At 39.2% G+C, this 19,680-nt stretch overlaps 1 protein-coding gene across 2 annotated transcripts in view; it reads left to right on the top strand.

Moving 5' to 3' along the window:
- Positions 1-329: 329 nt before the first annotated feature.
- The window catches only part of sdk1a (sidekick cell adhesion molecule 1a), a 275,242-nt gene continuing 255,891 nt past the window's right edge, over positions 330-19,680 (top strand). For both annotated transcript variants that reach the window (XM_053612689.1, XM_053612688.1), the window contains exon 1: positions 330-1,537. In XM_053612689.1, coding sequence (XP_053468664.1) covers positions 1,240-1,537 — 298 coding nt within the window. In that variant the 5' untranslated portion in view covers positions 330-1,239. The remainder of the gene's footprint in view (positions 1,538-19,680) is intronic.

The following is a 19,680-nucleotide window of genomic DNA, read 5'->3' as shown; positions in this document are numbered from 1 at the left end:
TTAGAGAGGGCAGGGGAGATAAAGGGGGGTTGTTAGAGAGGGCAGGGGAAATAAAGGGAGGTAGTTTAGAGAGGGCAGGGGAGATATAGCGGCGGGGGGGGGGTGTTAGAGAGGGCAGGGGAAATAAAGGGGAGGGGTAGTTTAGAGAGGGCAGGGGAGATATAGCGAGGGGGGTGTTAGAGAGGGCAGGGGAAATAAAGGGGGGGGTAGTTTAGAGAGGGCAGGGGAGATATGGGGGGGGGGGTGTTAGAGAGGGCAGGGGAAATAAAGGGGGGTAGTTTAGAGAGGGCAGGGGAGATATAGCGGGGGGTAGTTTATTACGGGTAAAGCAGGGGGCGGGGAGTGACGCTGCTCAGTGAGGAAGTCAGTACACAGCGGAGTTGGAGTGATCGCGCCTCCACGCCGCGGCTGCTGCACTTTCCCGGATCTCTCGCCTTCAGCACATTTGCTTGTTGCTTGTCTCAAACGCATTCCGACTCGAGTCTCTGCTCTGTTCCCAAACTTCTTATCGCCGGAACTATTTCAGTCGCGCAGTTTGTTAGTGTTTTCTAATAAGCCTAGTTCTCCTCCTCCGAGCTGCACAGAGACACTGTGTTATTATCCACGGTGGGAAATCTGATCTCTACCGACCCCAGGAGGGAAAACTCGGCGTGCCGGTGAGAAATATTCACTACATGGTTCACTGACTGAGTGTTCACAAGCGACGCGTAAAACTCGCCGGTGTAACGCAGTCTGAGAGACGCAGGAGGCAACAGCTTGTTTAGGTTCAGTGGGGCTCTGAGTCTGTACGTGCTGAAATAACGACGAGTTTAAAAGAGAGAGAGAGAAGGAGAGAGAGAGAGAGAGAGAGAGAGAGAGAGATCAGCCCCGGAGATGCGAGTGAGACAGAAGAACTCCCACCCGAGGATTTTCGGAGGAGAGACGGCTGGATGGAAGAGCGCTGTGTGCGTGTGACAGTCGTGCAGACCGCAGAACTTCTCCGTTGCGCAATTCCTGGCGCATATTTATAGAGATCGGGAATAATCCTCGGCACACCCGCTGAGTCGTGCTGGGTTTACGAGACACGTCCGTTAGGAGTCGCGAGCAGAGCAGGTAGAGGAGACGCTCGCATTCATTTGGAGACAAACAGCTCCATGTCTGCGCCGCGCCGCGACATTTCAGTCTGACTTCAAGTTCGGGTTGGTGTTGCGAGCCAGAGCCACGATCACAGGATTACACACAGCAGCTCCACGCTTGATCATGGAAATCGTGCAGTGTCTTCGGGGTGGACCGGAGAGCGGACGGAGACGCGCAGCTAGCCGGGATAACGCGCGGCTTTTCGGATCAGCGCGCTCAAGCGACCCGGGAGACAAGTGCTCCTCTGGTCGTGGTGCTGCAAAGAGCAACATCAAGGGCACTTCAGGAGTCAGGAAGAGGACTGGTGACATGTCAGACACTGTAAGAAGTTTCAGGAGAAGCAGAAAGTTGGGGATGTGTATGAGGAGTTACTGGGCGCTCATCTGCCTCCAGATCCACATGTTGAAAGTCCACGCGCAAGGTAAGGAAATAATATACAAGTGCGCAAAACGTGGGAAAAACACTCGGCACTTGGATGGCACCATGCACTTAAAGGAGGTTTAATGGATGACTAAGCAGCACCTCCCTTCTGGAGCAGGTGGTCAGTGGGCTGTATGGGAAGGTCGGCTTGATTTCAATAAGAATGGTGATGTGATGTGTCTGTCTGTAGCACTGAAGCATCTCAACAACTACTGCTACTACACAACAATAAAATTAAAAAAAAAAGTCATAAGGTCAGACTAGCCTGGTGTGGTCACAGATGGCACGCTGGATTTCAACCACGCCTTTTGTTTAGATTGAACAGAAAGGCATGTTGGGACTCTTTAGACTTTCCAAAACAACTTCCAGAAGTAGAGGCATTGCTTTTATACTTATACTATAGTCTATAGTCAGAAGGTTTTCTTCAAAGTTCCCATCACAGCTCTGCTTCTTTTCAATATTTACATATCAGGGAAGGAAAACAACAAAACAACAGTACAACTTGCTGATTTGCATCCACAGTGTTGACTTAACACATCCAGGGTTGATTAAAGCCTGGAGATTTTGCTGTTTACGCAGTCGGTTTATTACGTGGTTACTGATGACAGGCTCTTCTGTTCCAGAGTCAAGTCATTGCATTGAAAATAATCAAAACAGCATGGCTCATTAAACAGATTTTTTAAAATAAATAAATAAATAATTCGCCTAATATTGCACAGATTAGAGTTAAAAGGGATAAATGATCCAATAAAAATAAAAAGCCACTCTATTTCATGAACAGAAAAGCACATCCAGCTCTCAGCCAACTCCACCCACCAAATATGTATTTTGGTCTCTTGAGATGTCATTTGCATTTCTGAAGATCGGAGCAAATTAGTGTGAGTAGTTATCCTTTTAAAGACGGGACTCGTGAGCAAGCAGCCTTCACGCTGAACAGACACTGGGATTATATGCGCAGTTTAGCATATGTGCAAAGCCAAAGAAGACGGCTAGACTGTTGCTTGTTTGTGAAAATAATAATGGGTCAGTTGTAGTGTAGGATTGCGTATGTGTACAGCTTGGATGTAAGTTTGTTAAAGCCTATCAGGGACTGCATGACTTTCAAAGTCCCAGAACGTCTGTACTGCTCTCACGACGTGACATTTATAGCTTGCAACGTATTGTCTTGTCAGTGTAGCGGTGTTCACACTACACTACACTACACAGTCCAGCTGAGACAAGGCTCATGCGTTACACAATTTTTCACCTCGAGGTATCGCTGGCAAAGAGCACCTGATCCCAAAATCCCATTGTCTCATGAGAATGATTGTGTAAACTGTTTATCAGTTGATTTTGCTTTAAAAAAATATGGAGCTTGGACAACTTGCTGTGGTTCATTCTCCAGGCTTTCCTCCTAAACAACAACAACAACAAGAACAAAAAGAAGATAATTAAAAACATGAAGGATAGATTGGGAATATTGTCAGCATTCCTTCCATCTCCTGAGTGCATGCACAGTGGCATTTGCTATGATTGAGTTTTTAATGATTGAGTTTTTTTTATTTGTTTGGTGCTCATTGCTGTTCTTACTATTTCCATGTACATGCACCGCAAGTTGTGTCTCTGAAAATTTCAAGGTGGCTGCAGTTGTTAACAGTGTGGGTGGATTACATAACTGAACGGCAACACTTAACGACACACGTACAGTGGTTAGTCACCTTATTGAAGCTTCTGAAGAGTTTTGGAGTCGGGCGTGTGAGCAGTTTGGAAAAGTTAACCTCAGAAAGAGAAACATTGGAATGTGTCGCCCACCTTCGCCGCGACCGAGCCGTTGTGTTATGGGCAGTTGCAACGGCTTAGGTTGACCTTTATGCATGCTATAATCTTTTAACTGCAATGAGACGACATCAAAAATGTCAGCAAGCTTGTACCCATTAAAAGCGCGCCGCCATTTTATTTGCACGGACAGCAATACGCAGACGTTCACCTACAACCAGTCCGTGTTTACAAAAAGTCCATTCTTAGAAGCACTCATGAAGCACTCCTTAAACTTTTATGATGTGGAACAAGCGACTCTGAATGGAAATCTCCTACTCTGCAACTTTTCTTAACTTAGTGATACCCAAGGTTCTTACCTTAATATCAACGACAGTTACCAGTGCCTGGAAACCTCCAGCTTTTTAAACGACTTAATATTATCAAAAGCTTAGGGTTTCAAAAAAGGGACATATTGTTATTCTGGACATAAAGCTCTGGGTATTACTGTCTTCTGGTTTTTAAAGTATCAAACCGTTTATGGTACGGCATTTTCTAATGTCGGTCTTCTGGCCACGTTCAAACAGATTCTGTAAACATGGAGATGCACAATGTGAGTAGTTACAGTGGTGCTTGAAAGTTTGTGAACCCTTTCGAAGTTTGCTTAAATATGACCTAAGACATCATCAGATTTTCACACAAGTCCTAAAAGATGATAAACAGAACCCAATTAAACAAAATGAGACATAAATTTTATACATGGTCATTTTATTTATTGAGGAAAATGATCCAATCAATATTACATATCTGTGAGTGCCAAAAGAATGTGAACCTCTAGGATTAGCAGTTAATTTGAAGGTGAAATTAGAGTCTGGTGTTTTCAATCAGTGTGATGACAATTTATTTAAAGAAACAGGGGTCGATCAGATTCGGGTGTTTGTGGAAGTGTATCATGGCATGAACGAAGGAGATTTCTGAGGATCTCAGAAAAAGAGTTGTTTTGTTTAATTGGGTTGTCTTTGTCTACTTTTAGGACTTGTGTGAAAATCCGATGATGTTTTAGACCATGTTTCTGCAAATATATAGAAAATTTGAAAGGGTTCACAAACTTTCAAGCACTACTGTAGTTGTGTGATAGATAGATAGATAGACAGATATATAGACAGATAGATCTGTTTACTCTAGGTTCATCCTGCAGAACGTTCATAGTAATTAAAATAACATTTAAAGGTGGAGTAGTAGATTTGTAGTAGTAGAACCTGGAAGATATGTAGACCATTATTTAAAAAACCCCAATGGATTAAGCCTTGGCCTTAGCAACAGTGTGTTTGGGAAAACCGACTTATGATCCTTGTTTATATTTTGATCCGCTTCCTGTCAGTAATTTTATAGACACTCCATGGACCAGCATAGATCCTGGGGGAGGAGCTTCGTGAACACGGGCGGGAATCATTCACATGTCGAACGTACATAACCGTTAGAGATCTAATCTTAAAAAAATACAAAAATATATTTTTTAAAAAGTCTCATCTTACCTAAATCACCCTTTAAATAAAGCACATTTGAATAAAGTTTTTATACAACAGCACTGTTAAATTCTCCAATATGATTGGTCGGAAGGTTAATTGATTAATTTTATATAATAGCACAGTATTGCTGGCTAAAATTCAAATCAAAGGTTTATAAAGGTTTATATTATCATCATTCAGATATGTTATTGTGTATAAAGTTTCTAAAGTAACCCCTAATTCACAGGGACTTGTATGGTGGATGCTCCACATGCTGTAATCTAAGACTCATAATTAATGGATTACAAAAAAAAACAAACAAACAAAAAAAAACGTGTGTAATTGTTTTCTGTAAAGAGATAAGAAGAGCACACTTTCCGGTTTCTTGACAAGCCGCATTTTCTGCCTTATTAATTTGAAGGCATGTCCATTTATAACTGCGATAAGGCAAGCGATGACACGTGTTTCTCAGACGTTCCCACATGGTTAAAAGCATGACGTGGTGTTCTTTAATAAATAATAATTGTTGCGATTGCTGTAAATTGTCATCGTTGTCAAAGTGCACGAGTGTAGTGTAAAAGCAATTTGATTTCTTACTTGTTTGATTTCTTGCTTGTTTGAGCCCACTGTGAACGCTTTCAAAACTCCAAAGTCTACAGCCATATCAGATTACTGATTAACTTTGAACACCGAGAACACTGCTTGAAATCCCTCTGAAGCAGATACACAGGAATCATTTCAGTTGGCAAAATGTAGCCAGACATACCAGGTTCATAGCTTTGTACTTATTTATTTATTTATTTTGAGGTTTTTTTTGGGAAAGCCTACTATTTCAGAGTGGTATTGATGCTATGCTGGATTTGATACAATATCACTTAATAGTTTATTTATATACTTTCTAAAGGTTGAATGAGGATGGCATGTAAGCAGTGTCAGCCAAATCCCAACTCCTGTGTCAAGGTCTTTTGATATCTGGAGTGCTCCCAGCACCGTTTGGAGAATGGGCTAGCTGCTATTGATCTGATTTGAGAAGCCAGGAGTTTTATCATACTGGGATATGATTGACATTTGAACCTTTCCTTTCTATGTAATGTGGGAATAAAAATGCATGACATTCTGTATCATATCATCCAACTTGATGAGTTCATGAGTTAAAGCTGTGATATCTTGTAAGTGGCGTGCCAAGTAGGAATGAGCATGGATTAATGCCAGAATAAATGGGATCATTCAGAGAAACTGCTTTCCTTCAAGAATCGGAGACTTTCCAGCTGTCAATTTGATCACAGTTTGAATCTGCATGGGTCAGAGTTGCTTAATCCGCACAACTCGTACCCATGCTTCTTGACTAACAATGTCTGTGCCTGTAATAATAATGACTCATAATGTTTGTGCCTGTTGCACAGTACATTGCAGGTTTTTTTTTCCTCCATGTTATGTTGCTTCATTATGCTATTGCTTGTACATCACGGGCTGCCAGCAGACAAAGCAACACTACTCATTCCTCGGTGTAAACCTTTGCATTTCATTGCCACACCATCTGTGCAATCAGTTCACTGCAGACGCTTCTCATTTCTTTCTTTCCACTTTTTAGCTTTCTGTTATTTTTTTTTCATGTAGAAACATTTGCCTGTATTGGAACGAGTTTGAGTCTTTGTAATTGTGTGGAACGCTCTTCAGATTCAGAAGTACAACCACGTGCCATTTCTTGATTGCCATTCTTTTGGGCATATAGTCGAGTGTTTACACAGGGTGCTTTATAACCATAACTGATTGATTGGCATGGACGTAGAATGGACATGTATGGCGCAGTCTAGTCGAAGTCAGTAATTCATGCCAGTGTTGAATTATGGCTTCCTGTATACGGAACGAAAACCAGTACGAGTCTTCGGAATATGAAATAACGCCTGAGCTGGTTAATATCAGCTTCCATTTTCTTTCCCCGTGTCTTAAAATGATGTCATAACCTCAGCTGCAATTTCAGAGATAGAAGGTTAATGAAATTATAAATTGTTGTCTCTAGGGGAAGGACAGCAAGCGAGTGGTTATTTTAATTTCTTCATTTTGTTTCACGAAACTTTGCCTGCGTTTGCAGTTAATTGTGGGCCAGTGTAATTACCGTGACTAGGGATTACACTTTACGTTTGCCTCAGAGTGTTGTCTAAATCATATGTCTAGATAAACACAGAAAAAATGTTAGCCTCGTTGAAATGGCTATACCGAGTAATTAGATCCACCCCCCCCAAAAAAGAAGCTTTTTTGTCAGAGCAAAGAGTTTGGTAATAACCTTAGAGCACTTGTAAGATAATGCAAACCTATTACCTCTTGAAAGCTTCATTTCCTCTTTACAGATTGGTAGATAATAGGTTCAGCCCTTAACTGTCATCTCATCTGTCATGCGAAGTGGAAGCAAGAAATACGTTCTGAAATCAAAATGTTAGAAGTCTCACACTGTAATGAAAAATGAGTACCTATTGTTACCAAATAAAGGCCAAGCCACAGTGTCATAAACAGGATATGGAAATTATCCCGTCTTTATGACAGATTGACTGTGAAGGAAGTTGTCAAAGTCTTTTTAAAAACATGAAAAAAAATGAATAATTTAATCAAGCTTAGAGGGTGCAGTAGGATGTCCTTTCAGTTGCACAGCTTTAATACATCATCAGTTAATATATCGTCTTTTTCCTGTGGCTCGTTTTTAAATTATTGTGTTATGATGCCTGTGTAAATACATCGATAAATCACTGACCAGTGGGAATGAAATGTTGACTAACAGTATGCAGTTCCTGTGGTCCTAACAAGACATAAAGCACAAAATATTTGAGTTTGTTATATTACTATGAAATGTGTTATACCATAGTACTAGGCGTACCATGTTCTACTTATACACCGTGTTATAAACAATATTACTCTGCATGTACGTCATACTATACCCCATATTATAACCAATACTACTCTACATACTCCATGCTATACTCCATGTTATAACCAATACTACTCTACATACTCCATAGTATACTCCATGTTATAACCAATACTACTCTACATACTCCATAGTATACTCCATGTTATAACCAACACTACTCTACATACTCCATACTATACCCCATGTTATAACCAATACTACTCTACATACTCCATGCTATACCCCATGTTATAACCAACACTATACATACTCCATGCTATACTCCATGTTATAACTAATACTACTGTATATACTCCATACTATACCCCATGTTATAACCAATACTACTCTACATACTCCATAGTATACTCCATGTTATAACCAATACTACTCTACATACTCCATGCTATACTCCATGTTATAACCAATACTACTCTACATACTCCATAGTATACTCCATGTTATAACCAATACTACTCTACATACTCCATAGTATACTCCATGTTATAACCAACACTACTCTACATACTCCACACTATACCCCATGTTATAACCAATACTACTCTACATACTCCATGCTATACTCCATGTTATAACTAATACTACTGTACATACTCCATACTATACCCCATGTTATAACCAATACTACTCTACATACTCCATCTTATAACCAATACTACTCTACATACTCCATAGTATACTCCATGTTATAACCAATACTACTCTACATACTCCATAGTATACTCCATCTTATAACCAATACTACTCTACATACTCCATGCTATACTCCATGTTATAACTAATACTACTGTACATACTCCATACTATACCCCATGTTATAACCAATACTACTCTACATACTCCATAGTATACTCCATGTTATAACCAATACTACTCTACATACTCCATAGTATACTCCATGTTATAACCAATACTACTCTACATACTCCATAGTATACTCCATGTTATAACCAGCACTACTCTACATACTCCATGCTATACTCCATGTTATAACTAATACTACTGTACATACTCCATACTATACCCCATGTTATAACCAATACTACTCTACATACTCCATAGTATACTCCATGTTATAACCAATACTACTCTACATACTCCATGCTATACTCCATGTTATAACCAATACTACTCTACATACTCCATAGTATACTCCATGTTATAACCAATACTACTCTACATACTCCATAGTATACTCCATGTTATAACCAACACTACTCTACATACTCCATACTATACCCCATGTTATAACCAATACTACTCTACATACTCCATCTTATAACCAATACTACTCTACATACTCCATAGTATACTCCATGTTATAACCAGTACTACTCTACATACTCCATAGTATACTCCATCTTATAACCAATACTACTCTACATACTCCATGCTATACTCCATGTTATAACTAATACTACTCTACATACTCCATACTATACCCCATGTTATAACCAATACTACTCTACATACTCCATGCTATACCCCATGTTATAACCAACACTACTCTACATACTCCATGCTATACTCCATGTTATAACTAATACTACTGTACATACTCCATACTATACCCCATGTTATAACCAATACTACTCTACATACTCCATCTTATAACCAATACTACTCTACATACTCCATAGTATACTCCATGTTATTACCAATACTACTCTACATACTCCATAGTATACTCCATCTTATAACCAATACTACTCTACATACTCCATGCTATACTCCATGTTATAACTAATACTACTGTACATACTCCATACTATACCCCATGTTATAACCAATACTACTCTACATACTCCATAGTATACTCCATGTTATAACCAATACTACTCTACATACTCCATAGTATACTCCATGTTATAACCAATACTACTCTACATACTCCATAGTATACTCCATGTTATAACCAATACTACTCTACATACTCCATAGTATACTCCATGTTATAACCAACACTACTCTACATACTCCATACTATACCCCATGTTATAACCAATACTACTCTACATACTCCATCTTATAACCAATACTACTCTACATACTCCATAGTATACTCCATGTTATAACCAATACTACTCTACATACTCCATAGTATACTCCATCTTATAACCAATACTACTCTACATACTCCATGCTATACTCCATGTTATAACTAATACTACTGTACATACTCCATACTATACCCCATGTTATAACCAATACTACTCTACATACTCCATAGTATACTCCATCTTATAACCAACACTACTCTACATACTCCATGCTATACTCCATGTTATAACCAGTACTACTCTACATACTCCATAGTATACTCCATCTTATAACCAACACTACTCTACATACTCCATGCTATACTCCATGTTATAGCTAATACTACTCTACATACTCCATACTATACCCCATGTTATAACTAATACTTCTCTACATACTCCATGCTATACTCCATGTTATAACTAATACTACTGTACATACTCCATACTATACCCCATGTTATAACCAATACTACTCTACATACTCCATCTTATAACCAATACTACTCTACATACTCCATAGTATACTCCATGTTATAACCAATACTACTCTACATACCCCATAGTATACTCCATCTTATAACCAATACTACTCTACATACTCCATGCTATACCACATGTTATAACTGATATTATTATGCATAGACTCAAATGAACGGTTTTGCATCTTTGTTTAAAGGTAGGCCATTCGATGTATCTCGGTCAACTCAGAGCCTCTGATTTTGAGACTTGATTTTCCTTCACACAGAAAAATTGTGAAATTATATTCCATTGTCTTTTTTTAATTTTTATTTTTTTACCACAATTATCATGATGGCCCAGAATTTTAAAAGAAACTGTTTCCATATTATTAGTAGCAAACAGCTACCTAGGCAATGTTATCTAGCTATAATGCTTCATATAGTAACTGTTCCTATATGTAGTATATGGCAGATATACATCTCTTTGTACTCTCAAGCCCTGTATTATGCCATACATCAACTGAAACTTTGATTTTGGGCCATATGTAAATGATCCTCTCAGTCTATAATATGGTGATGTGGGATTCATGCTTCAGGCTGAGAATTTTGTCACCACTGAACTTCAAGATAAAAATAGCCAGACTGGAGACTTGTTTTGCCTGGCGCTTTGGTTTCATTTGCAATTTTGTCACGAAGCTATGATATTTCAGCTTCCAATGAAGCTAAATGTCTTGCAGATTTTGGGTTACACGCGGCCATGGTAGTGCATCACTAGAAATACTACATCAGAAATAGACAACCACTTTAATGCCAAGTTATATTTCTTTTTTTCCTTTTTTTTTTTTAAATCAAGTCTAAAATCATTAGTGTCAGCCCAAGGAAAAGAATAATTTGTGTTAGAAGTGGAATAATAAACTCAAACCTATCAAGTGCAAGACCTCAGTTCTAGAGCTGGGTAATGATAAAGAAATTGGTACACAAATGCGTGTTTGCTTCTCAGGTTATAAGTTCATTAATAAAGCCTTGTTTCATTTGGTTTCATTTGACTGGGGTTTGGCACGTCTGTGTTATTTTTGCCCACCACGTAGAGAATTTTATTCTCAAAACAGAACACAGGAACATAAATCATAGCAGCAATTTTATGCCAGGTTTTTCATAAAGCATGTTCGCCCACAGTTATTGATCTCAAATGGCAAATTTCCCAAATTTTCATCTTCTAGTCTTTTTTCTCCCATTAGCTGGTATTCCACGGACACATTGCATGATAATATGAATGCTCAGTATTGTCGTAAACAAATGGTTTATCACTTTTTGGAGGTAAGAGAGAAGTGTTTTTTTTTTCTTTACCCAAGTGCAGTCTCACTAATGTCAGAGCACATAAAATACTCCAGTGAAATGTGGAAATCCATGTGAAGCTCAGTGTGAGAAGCAGGACTTGGTTTAACACAAACATGCTTGTTATCTGTTGGAGTTTCTGTGTTGACTATCAGGCCAGGAGGTCAGTGTGGAATCAGGCAGAGACAGGAAACACCTGTTGAAGCTCACTCCTGCTGCTCCGAAATGAGATGAAACAGAACATTGCTTATCTTTTTTTTTTCCTTTTCTTTTTTCCTTTTTTTGCAGTAGGATCACATTGAAAGCTTATTGACTTGCTTGAACGATGGAATTACAGGAAGGGTTTATGAGCTCAGGCTTTCACGTTCCTATATATGAAAGAAAAGCCATAAATACTCTGTTCCAAGTGCTTTGCTACTGTATGGGGTGGAACTTTTTTATTTTTTTATACATTCAGCATATTACTCCGCTCTTAGATCAGAAACTCTGTAATCTTTACTACTGTTGTTAAAATTTGACCCTGGGATGCTGGAAGCAATCCGTCTTGTGTACCCAATGAAGTGACGATGTCATTTACATCTCCACACTCTCTCTTTGCAAACACACGCTGTGCTTAGAATCCCGACACGCATAGATTTGCACAAATGATCTATGCCGGCATGAACTCGGCGTCTAAAAAGCATTTTAAATGTAGAACCCACGCAAGCCCCCAGTGAGACATCCGTCTGAGTGACAGGACATGGTATTCTACGATTGTAGGAAAGTGAACGAGGTCGTCTAAAAATTAGTGGTTGGCATTGCTTTTGCTTAATGCATGTTTCTCTTAGGCTCTCTTGAGAAATTAGTAATCTGAATGAGTGCTTACTCTTTATCCTTTGCAGTAAGTGGCTTTCTCCATGGAGTGGATGTCTCTGTGATAACAAAGTTGCTCAACTCTTTACCGCCCACAAGCAGAACTTTTGAGTTTTTCCCCTTTTCTTTTTCATATACTGTGTTGTCTTTAGCATGTTGCTTTAAGTCATAAGTGTGTATTGTGTTGTAAAGGTAGTGAGATTGAGGTATGAACGAGCATAAGAAATAAATATGGGGCAGATAGATATACTCAAGTGTGATAAAGGTAAAATGAATAGAACTGCTTTAGTGACACCAATAGGGGTGTAACGATATATCGTGGTACGATATATCGCAAAGCAAAAATGTTACGATGTGTATCGTAGAGTTATGGCGATTTTTTTATCCTACAGCTTGTTTGCAGTCATGTGATTCCAATGTCGTTCGAAATTCAGATGGAGGGCAGGAAGTGAAAAGCAGATTGGACGAGATGGAGGAAAGTCCATACTGTACTGGTTTAGACGCTATTACAAGAGAAAGGTATAAACAGAAATTCACAGCATGTGTTGGACGTGATTCCTTATGTTATGAATTGAAATACTTGCCCGCCATCGAGACGGTAGATATAAGCAACTACGTTGTCCTCCTTTCTACTCCAGAAAACAAATGAAAGCATACAAAAGTATGGAGGCGTACAACTTTTTGGTTAGTGGTAGGGTCAACGACCTCAGTACCAAGGTGCTCCACAATGATTATCGTTTGTTTTTCGCCCGGGTGAGTGGCATTTCTTTTTTGTCCTGTGGATTAACCTAACAAACATTCAGCGCTGCCGCGCCTCTCGATGTTAACTGTCACGAATGGAGGTTATAAGATAAGCGCTTTATTAGAGATAGGCAGACAAATCCAAATCGAAAGCCAAAGGCGTGGTAATAAACAGCCAACAGGCCAGGCGATTGGTAAACGGGCATAAACGAGGCAAAACAGAATCGGATAACGAGGACGAGAACAGGATCAAAACTATGGCACGGAAACGAGGAACAAAGGCTTGGTACTGAGTAGAAACTTACACACAATACTTTGCGACAAACAATGAGCCGAAACGCCACTAAAGGCATGGATCATCGCGAAACAATTACTTTAACTCGAACAAAGTATGGAAACAGTTAACGTTACATAAACATAGCATATGTAAGTTGTATTAACTTACCTTTGACAAAGTGATCACTGCACACATGAGCATTATCTAACTCGACTCCTCCCGACCGTATATGCGGGTTTACAAGCCACTTTTTCTCTGTGATTTTTCAGTCAATTTCTTGCATTTGTTCCCATTTATGAACAACAACTTTTGGTACATGATAAAAGCTCCTTGTGCTTTCTCGGTTTGATCGATTTGAGCGACCATAAACGACGTAAAACATAGGCTTTTTAAGTTTGTGATAGTGCTTCCTATGTACTATGTTGCACTTCCTGCCCTCCATCTGCATTTTGCACAAAAAAACCCTGTAAGTAACCTAACCAAACCCAAAAGCTGTTTGTGTTGAGTTGAACTTACTTTTACGATATTTATTTTAATGTTTAGGTTTTTTTTTTTTTTTTTGCACTTTTACTGCTTTAAGAAGTTCTGTCTTAGGTTTTCACTATCTTAATTCTAATTCCATGTTACAATTCAGTTTTATTGTTATAAAATATTGTACCGTAAATTCTTTAGGTATTATGTACGACAAAGAAAGTTATTGAAAATTGTTAATGTTTTATAAATAAATCGGTTGAGTTTCAGTTTCATTTTTTAATTTTGTTCAAAATATTGTGATATGTATCGAATCGTGAACCCAGTATCGTAATACGTATCGATTTGTGAACCCAGTATCGTGATACGCATCGAATCGTGAACCCAGTATCGTGATACGTATCGAATCGTGAACCCAGTATCATGATACGTATGGTATCGTGAACCCAGTATCGTGATACGTATCATATCGTGAGCTGAGTGTATTGTTACACCCCTAAAAACCAATAAATAGATGAAGCCTAGCTGCAGTGGGACTTTAGAATGTTTGAATTTCTGCCATTGAAAATCATGTTGTTGTTTTTTGGACAAAGGTATGTAGACGCCTGACCATTGAGCTTTCCATTCCAAAACCACAGGAAACCATAAATATGGAGTCCAGTGGAAAGCCTTCTCAGAAGAGTGAACATCAATTGGAACACCAACTTCACAACAAGGCCTTCTTGCTGAACATCAGTGCCCAACTCTTGCACTCCTGTGGCTGAATGGGCAAATCCCAACAACCACAGGAATGCAAGAGGTTGGGCACTGATGTTCAGCAAGAAGGCCTTGTTGTGAAGTTGGTGTTCCAGTTCATCCCAAAGGTGTTCAGTGGGGTTGAGGTCAGGGCTCTGTGCCGGACACTCGAGTTCTTCCACTCCAACCTTCTCAAACCATGTCTTCATGGACCTTATTTTGTGCATTGTCACGCTGTAACAGTTTTGGGCTAGGCCATTAGTTCCACTGAAGAGAAGTATTAATGTTAAAGCATACAAAGACATTCTAGATAATGGTGTTCTTTGTGGTAACAGTTTGGTGAAGAAACACATATGGGCATTACGGTTAGGTGTGCACAATTGTTTGGCCATGTTGTGTATTCTGTAGGTGTGCTACAGGAAAAAAAAAACCATTCGTATGTTGTCGTAAAAATGAGTCAGACAAGGCTGAAACATACTGTGCACGATAGAGATTAAACCGAGAAACTACACACTGAAAAAAATCAACATAGTTTTCCAAGCAGCGCCGAAGAAGTTAGAGTTAATCATCCCTTTCTTTGAGACTGTAAATTTCTGATTTGTGCAGTAGAAACAAATATTTTGTCAAGCGTGCGAGCTGTAAAATTTCCACAGCATCACTTATTTCACTTGTGCACACAGGCAATGACTTCAGTAATGGTCTCTTGCCTAGAAAAGTTCGCCTGCAGCAGGCCACTGCCCATCAGTGCTGTATGAAAATGAGCCTGATGATGTGGTATGGTGTCGAGTTGGTGATTATGTGGCATGGGGGTTGTTCAGATCCCCAGCAGCTGTTGTAGGTGCTGGGTTGAACTCCAGCAGGTGGTTGATTTGTGACCACTGTGCCAAGGCTAATAACCCCAACTGAACCCTATGAGATCAGGGGGCATTTGGAGTTTGCTAGGGCAGCGGTTCTCAATTATTTTTTTCTTCCAGTGTAAAAAAAATAAAAAAAAATAAATCCACCAACCTCCTTATGATTGCAGCACAGATTCATTTCACGGATATAATCCATTTATTTGAATTAGGTACATTACACAAAGAAGTGCCGTGTTTATTGGAGCCACTGGAGCGTTTTGTTCAAGATGTAGACCCAACTCTGCATTGTACACTATATAGAGAGCTAGTAAGTGATAAATAAAAGCTGAAAGCTTAATGTAATGCAGTCATAAAATCCCACAATGCACTGCAAAATAGTGTAGTCTAGGGGATGTGAACCACCCATTATGCAGTTTGCGTTTTATAGGAAATAAGATACAGTGGCTTAGTGGCTCAGTGGTTAACACATTTGCCTCACACCTCTGGGGTTGGGGTTCGATTCCTGCCTCTGCCCTGTTTGTGTGTGGAGTTTGCATGCTCTCTCTGTGCTTCAGGGGTTTCTTCCTGGCATTCTGGTTTCCTCTGTCAATACATGTGTTGTAAGCTGATTGGCATCTCTAAATTGTCTGTGGTGTGTACCCTGTGATGGGTTGGCTCCCCAAACCCATCCAGATCCTGAGCTCCCTGTGATAGGCCCAAGGCTCTCCGCAAGTCTGTCTAAGAGCGGTATGCAAAAAGGATGGATTGATGGAATATCTCTACAGTGTATGATAGCAATCTGAGTACAAACACAAGCCTATTTGACATTTAATGTTTTTTACAGATTGTTGGTGTTCAACAATAAAACGCAGAGATTAAACACACTGATAAGATAAGCAGTACAGAAAATGGATGGACGGGATGGATAAGATTTGATCGTTATCTCCACCATCATAATGTCATTAGAAAATTACAGACGCTACGCCTATGCTTCATGGACACCTGGGGGAAAGCATGTGCTAAGGAGTCTGCTTCAATATTGTGTTTTTTTTTGTGAAATAAGCTTCTAGACAGAAAGAGCTGACACCACAACACCCAGTTAGTTCACGCATAGGAGTGTGAAAATCGGCACACTTGTATCTCTTTTTATTAAAGTAATGCTGACAAGCTCCTATTTAAACCCTGTTTTAGACATTTGCAAATGGCATGCCAAATACATTTCAAATGGTGCTGTAATCTGTTCTTCTTTATAATACATCTCCCAAACCGCTCTTTCGTTTTCATAAAACAAATGCCAATGGATTATTGCTTGAGGGCGATATATATTTCTGAGAAAGACTTTTTTTTTCCCAGTGAGGATCTTTGACTTAAATGGTAGAGAATGGTGAGGTATTGCTCAGTGAGCTGTTTTTAATTCCAAGGCTCATCTATACATTAGCGCTTATTGGCAGGGCCATGATGATCAGCTTAATCACGTCTATCGGAGAATGTAAATGCATTCTCTTCTCTTAATGTGTGACAAATAGCAGGGGCTTTCTTCTTGTTCTGCCTCACTGCCTGGCTAAAGAAAGCCTTTTTTTTTTGGTATTGGCTGTCAGATATATGTCACTAAAACATCCCATTAATTGATTTTTCTATTAGTGACCCTTAATAGTATGCTTTCAATCATTAGTACACAGCAGAAGACATAAAAGTGTGGCATTGTACTGTTCTTGTGTGCTAGGCAGAGATTAGAGGCAAACATCTAGGTTTGTTTAGCAGAGGCTGTTTGATTGGTCATTTGCTACAGCCCCTAAGCGTTGTGTTGTACTGCATAAGGCTTTTAGATGAGAAGCTTCTATAGGAACATGATTGCGCTGATAACTGTAATTCTGAGCAATTCAGACACAGTGTATGTGCGCAACATTTGGATTGGTATGCACGCTAGAGGCTTTATTGTGCTGTATTATCAAAAGAGTTCAATGAGCAGAGGCACTCGCTTTCCCTTCCTCCGAGCAAGTATGACTAGCTATGCTTTTCTTCTTATCTGCGAGCAAGTAGCACTTTTTCCCTGTGTGAGAAAAGTTGAAGAAAAAAAAAAAACACCTAAATGGCAATATCATCATCAACAACAACATGAACAATAAACATATTGCAACCCTGGTACTCTTAAGTTCTATCTAGGGGTGGTCGATATAAAAAAAAATCATATCACAATTCTTGTAGACATTTCTGTGATAGATGATATGTATCACGGTAATGTTTACAATACACTAGTGGTACATAAATCACTGTTATAAAGAATTTTTTTTTAAATGATTACTAAAAATATACAATCAGTTTTTTGTAGTTTTTAAATGAAATATTATTTAAAAAAATAATATAAATATATTTTATGATCAAATATTTTATTTATCTATTTTATTCATTTAAAAACAATTGAAAAAGGGAATTAAAAAAAATAATCACATCAGCAACAATCATTAATAATCATCACATCATTATTTTATTTATTTTATTTTATTCATGATATCTCAGAAAAGCATATTCTGACAGAATTGATCATGATATCGATATTGTATCATCATATTGCCCAGCCCTAGTTCTATCTGGGTAAAGAATGAAAAGGAGATGTAAACTTTAACATTAGTTTTTTTTTTGCTTTAAAGCAAGGGTCAAATGAAAATTTCCAAAGCCTGCATTAAGACAAAGAAAAGAAATACTCTATACTAATTGAATCAACCTGAAGAGCAGCGTTGCCACTGTTTAACATTTTATTTTACTGACTTGTCCAAAAGCACTGGATAGTTGTTGTGCAATCAGCAAAATGGAAATTCCTCTAATGACTGGCGAGCTAATATGCGTCAGAGGAAGAAATATATCACGGCTAATATGGTTGCCGCGCATTTGTATTAAGGTAAACGGCTGGCGTTCACCTAAAATTACAAGGTCAATTAAACTCCATGGACAAACTGATTATAGCTAAGTAATGTAATTAATGACCAATGGGAGGGAGAGCAGCATGGACCGAGCAGAGAGAGAAGCAGGTGCTGGAGTGAACTGTAACTGAGCTCTTAAAGAAAAACAAAAAAAAAAACTTCACGGTCATGAACGAGGGCAAAGAAACAGCTATTTTCCTCTCATTATGCAGGCTTAATGGCGTCGTTGTTGTCAGGAGCAATGCATCTTATTGCGATGAGATCGTAATGTGAGATTGTATTTGCACACTTTTTCAGGTGATCCGAGGTGATCACTTCCGCCTTCAGTCTAACGCCGATGTCTTACACGAGCATGTTTATCTCATGCTGTTTTTTGGGGGTTTTTTTCGTGATACTCTTTTTTCCCCCGGTCTATGTGGGTTGAATTGACCCGTAGTTCAGATGATGAAGCTGGTGTGAAAGTGTGCAAGACTGTGAGACAGATTCTTAAGCTTCTGTGGGAGATGACCTTGAGCTCCATCCATGCTAAAGTGCAATAGGAAATCATGAAAAGTATAATTAGAAAGGAACAGTGTGCTGCGCAACAAGCGGCGCAACCGAAAGCTCTTCAAACGGTTACGGCCTCTGTCTCAAATGAGCTGGCCTTTTTGTTCTGTGTACGAAAGCGGAGGCGGCTTCTGGTTTTGATAGAAGATGAAGGAATTTATCATTGACAGGCAGCCCTTACCTCAAGGTTTATTTGAAGAGCGTCATGGCTCCAGAGCCACTGTGACTGTGAGTGATAAGCAGACAGCCCCACTTTCATACTCAGACTAATACTAATAGCTTCAGTCCAGATGTAACCTAACTGTGCTATGCAGAAATTGAGCAGTTTCATCACGGACGTAATAGAAGCGGTCGCAATAATCAGGTTTCTCAAGTTGTTCAGTGTCACGACCCGGAAAATGTAATACTTCTATACCTGAGTTTTTTTTCCGCGTGAAAACGTTCGTCCTCATTCGGCACTAAGACCCTCCCTCGTCCTAATAGTTGCCCTTTTGGTGCGATTGTGTCCTTTCTGAATTGCTTGTATTACTTTTTCTGATTAGGTGTGTGAACTTTGCTCAGTCTTTGGGAACGCTCTCTAAAAATTCCCAACCTGTTATTCAGAGCATGCATAACGGCTCGGGCTCGTGGAGTAGCAGTAACGATAATGGTCTTTATCTAATAACGATAGTAAGACATTAGCTCCGAGAGAGTATGGGAGAGAGGTAACGTTTGGATGGGTGTCAGAGTTTATCTGATGGAAGCGGAGCAGGCGGAGCAGGCAGGCCT

This window comes from Ictalurus furcatus, chromosome 24 (genome assembly GCF_023375685.1).
Source record: "Ictalurus furcatus strain D&B chromosome 24, Billie_1.0, whole genome shotgun sequence".
NCBI lineage: Eukaryota > Metazoa > Chordata > Actinopteri > Siluriformes > Ictaluridae > Ictalurus > Ictalurus furcatus.
Note: the sequence above shows the minus strand (reverse complement) of the source record. Positions and strands in the feature narration are given on the sequence as shown.